Source organism: Necator americanus, chromosome V (genome assembly GCF_031761385.1).
Source record: "Necator americanus strain Aroian chromosome V, whole genome shotgun sequence".
NCBI classification, from domain to species: Eukaryota; Metazoa; Nematoda; class Chromadorea; order Rhabditida; family Ancylostomatidae; genus Necator; species Necator americanus.
Window position 1 is genome coordinate 7,212,710 of NC_087375.1, and position 4,179 is coordinate 7,216,888.

Genomic DNA, 4,179 nt, shown 5'->3' on the forward strand with positions numbered 1-4,179 from the left:
GGGTATTTTAAACGAATTAACAAATGTACGGTAAGCTAAGGAATTCATTAATATCTGACATCATCCGAAAAAAAATGAAAAGAGAAAAGAAGGAAAATGATGAGAGGGAAATAAATATGACATGAGATCCTTCACTCTTTATCCACTGCTGTACATAAATCCGCTCTTCGCTTCTCATCGAATCGCGCAGAAACAACGGTAAACATCCATATTTATTTTGGAAAAAATACATACATATGATATCCGTCGACACTTTCCGACAACTGTTTTGAGCAGTTCTTGAGAGCAAATCAAATAAAAACATAAATAAACTGACTTAAGCATACGTACATTTTAACCGGATCTTATCTTAAAAGCAGGAGGAGTTAAGTGGAGAAGAGTGATAAAATATGAAATAATTTTAACAACTATGAAATAGAAGTGCTATTTATATTCACTGTACTGAGAATAATTCAATTTTCAAAAAAAAAAACCACACAGTCAAATTTTATTCTATACAATGAGTAGAACAAATTTTAGCAAACTTATTCCCTCACTTGTTTTCCCTCACTCGTCGGTTAATGGTTAACGGGATTCTCTATGTATGTCTGCTATCAATTATCAGTTTTTGATTTCCAATTTTCAGGGAAAGCGCAATTCATCCCTAACACCAACGTGATTCCTCGCCAAAAAATCTCCAATGATAATAATAACGATCAAGGATAAAGGATAAAGTTTCTAGCGTTAATCAATCCGCTTGGGACCTGCGCTACCACGTTCACTTCAATTCAGAATCGTTCGGGGTTCATGAACGTGTAACTGGCCTATACAATGACTTGCGGGGGCTAGCCGATGTGTCAAGTCAGTGTTTTTATCCTCCCAGAGAAGTCTGGCACCAATTTATCGACCCCGGAGGGATGAAAGGCTTGGTGAGCACTAGGGCGGATTCGAACCTCTGATCGATCGTGCAGGAAGCGGAATCTCTAACCGCTACACTACACCGTTTTGAACTATAAAACTGCTTCGTGTTCTTTTCGTTTTTTTCTTACTTTTTTTACCATAGCTATTCGTTCGGTCTCGGATCTCGTTGTTAGAAATATAGTGAAAAATAAAATAAAGTTATAAGAAAATAAAAAATAAAATAATCTAAAATATTGTAGGTCCAATACCCAACTTAGCCGAAGGAAAAAATACGGAATAAGGGCATAAAAAGCGTTTGATACCGTATTTTAATCATACTTTCATGAAATATGACGGTTGGACGGAAGTTGATGCTGCTTAACTATACAGACTTAATTTGACCATTTTGGGAGTCCCAAGTATCATAAGGCTTTGTTTTGGATCACATGAAGAAGTTACTGGAGATGTTTTCTTAAACTCCTCATATTTATCTGCGGAGAATCGGGGTAAATAAAACGCTAACGGTCATACCACGTTGAAAATACGCCATCTCATCCTATCTGGCCAATTAGAATTCAGGGTTATTGATGTTGGTTCTAAATAACCAACTTCAACCAAGTCAGTATCTCTCTAGTCAGTTTCTCTCTCATATATTTATATGCGAATCGAAGCTATAAGATCTCATCTAAATTTGAAAAATAAAAAAAAGGCGCACAGTCGGTTGACTCTACACAGACATGTACACTGGTAAATCTTAAGATTTTCGAACGTTGGCAGGGTGTAGCCCAGTGGGCAAGAGGTTCCACTGTGCCTGCACGATCCATCGGAAGTTCGGGTCCGCTCTAGTGCTCATCAAGCCTTTCATCCCTCCGGGGTCAATAAATTGGTACCAGACTCGTCTGTGAGGGTGGATACACTGACCTGACACATCGGCTGGCCACCGCAAGTCATAGTATGGGCCAGTTACACGTTCGTAAACCTCAAACGATTCTGAATGGAAGTGAACGTGGTGGCGCATCCCAAGCGTATTGGTTACTTTATTCTTTATCCTTTATATTATTATTGTTATTATTATTATTGTTATTATTATTATTATTATTATTATTATTATTATTATTATTATTATTATTATTATTATTATTATTATTATTATTATTATTATTATTATTATTATTATTATTATTATTATTATTATTATTATTATTATTATTATTATTATTATTATTATTATTATTATTATTATTATTATTATTATTATTATTATTATTATTATTATTATTATTATTATTATTATTATTATTATTATTATTATTATTATTATTATTATTATTATTATTATTATTATTATTATTATTATTATTATTATTATTATTATTATTATTATTATTATTATTATTATTATTATTATTATTATTATTATTATTATTATTATTATTATTATTATTATTATTATTATTATTATTATTATTATTATTATTATTATTATTATTATTATTATTATTATTATTATTATTATTATTATTATTATTATTATTATTATTATTATTATTATTATTATTATTATTATTATTATTATTATTATTATTATTATTATTATTATTATTATTATTATTATTATTATTATTATTATTATTATTATTATTATTATTATTTGAGGTACGACCACATCATAAATTCATATAGGTTTTTCTAAAAGAGGAGCAAATGCTGCTTATATCTTCTAGACCAGAATAAATCCATCATCAATTCAATTCAGAATCCATCAGCATTGGTGGTGGATTCTGAATTGTAGAAGTGAACGTGGGGCGCATCTCGAGCTGATTGATTAATGTCAGACTTCCTTTATACACTTCGTTATTGATTAAAAAACATCACTCCCACATATCTCTTTGGTCTTCTTTGTTTTTTTTTGTGGATTTCTCAATCGGACACAAAAACATTCCGGCCGGCTGGTCTGTGCTTGGTGTCCTTTGCCAAACCGGTGCCTCGAAACAAGCCAAGTTCGTTGGGTCTATGCACAGACCTTATGTCGTTTTCTTCGGTGATTGTTAACTACACATGGAGTGACGTTTAGTTTTTTTTTTCTCCTCGAGCTTTCGCTCTGACTCTTCATTTTTTTTTCGCTAAGTTTAGTAAAGTGTGCGATATTAACCCACGAGAAAGAAATATCTGCTAGGAAGGAATTGAAAGCTTTTTGGATTTCCGTCTGGAATCCGTCCATGAATAACAAAAATGAGTGCTTATCAATCACCAATGACTTTATGCCGTTCGTAACACCCTGTGAGTTATAAGATTGTCCTACATACGTTCCTTAACGTTATCCAGATATCAGTACTTGAGGATACTGCACAGTGCGTAGATCTCAGTCCCCTTGGTGGCAGTCCGTGAGAACGAGGTGGTTCACCAGCGACGCTAGTCGAGACTGGTGAGTTTGTTTTCCTTCTGGAGGTCTTCCTTGGTGTACCTAAAACAATATCGAGGCTTAGCAAGGACAGAGGGGGAGTTTGATGAGATATGCATAGCAGGAAAGACTTGAAACCATTTTCAAGCCTTTGAAGAAAAACGAGTTTGTCGAGAAGTCAGCCTAATAATAAAGTTTCGACAAAACCTCCTTGGAAAAACAACAAAATATAAATTGCTTATCATCATATCTCGAATGGTTCTTCCGATTCGAATGTAACATTCGAACTATTCTTCCTCGTGATCGAGCAGTCAGCGGTCCATGCTAGGCGTCTCCGATCTAGGGTGAGCATTCAGTGCAGACGCTAAATTTGTGATTGAAAGTAGGCGTGGAGTTTATCAGTTTAGTTGTGGAGAGGTTGATCGTTTAAATTGTAGATTGAATATCGCCCCTTTCAGGCTCTGAAGAAGGCGATATAGCCGAAATGTTAGCCAATAAATTTATTTAACTTTTTATTTCGTGTACCGCTTATCAAACTCGACACTCCATTCAACTATGCCGAGGTTTATTGGATGTCGAACTTTTCAAAATATAAATTCTAGTAACCCGTAGAATCGACTTTGATAATTAGCCCTTGCACATTTAGATTAATTTTTTGCTCTTTGCCCATACGTAAAAGAAAGGAATTTGTCAAAAAAAAAAGTGTAGGTCGTAACAAAAGAGAAAAGAATAGGTTTTCCTGGTGCAAACAATACAGAAACAGAGAAATTGCTAAACTTTCCTTTGCGCTATTTTCGAATAAATCGAAAATTGCAAATTTTTGTTCTGGAATTTTCACCTTCCTTCGATGGAAATGCATAAAAATTGGGTTTTTAGCTGTTTCTCCAAATCCTCGTTGA

At 33.3% G+C, this 4,179-nt stretch overlaps 1 protein-coding gene across 1 annotated transcript; it reads left to right on the forward strand.

Annotated features, from left to right (window-relative positions):
• Positions 1 to 1,833: 1,833 nt before the first annotated feature.
• RB195_013196 (uncharacterized protein) lies at positions 1,834 to 2,562 on the forward strand (the record flags this gene model as incomplete). Its single annotated transcript, XM_064202896.1, has 1 exon — positions 1,834 to 2,562. One exon carries the CDS (start codon positions 1,834 to 1,836, stop codon positions 2,560 to 2,562), a length of 729 nt encoding a protein of 242 aa, XP_064058777.1.
• Positions 2,563 to 4,179: the final 1,617 nt, after the last annotated feature.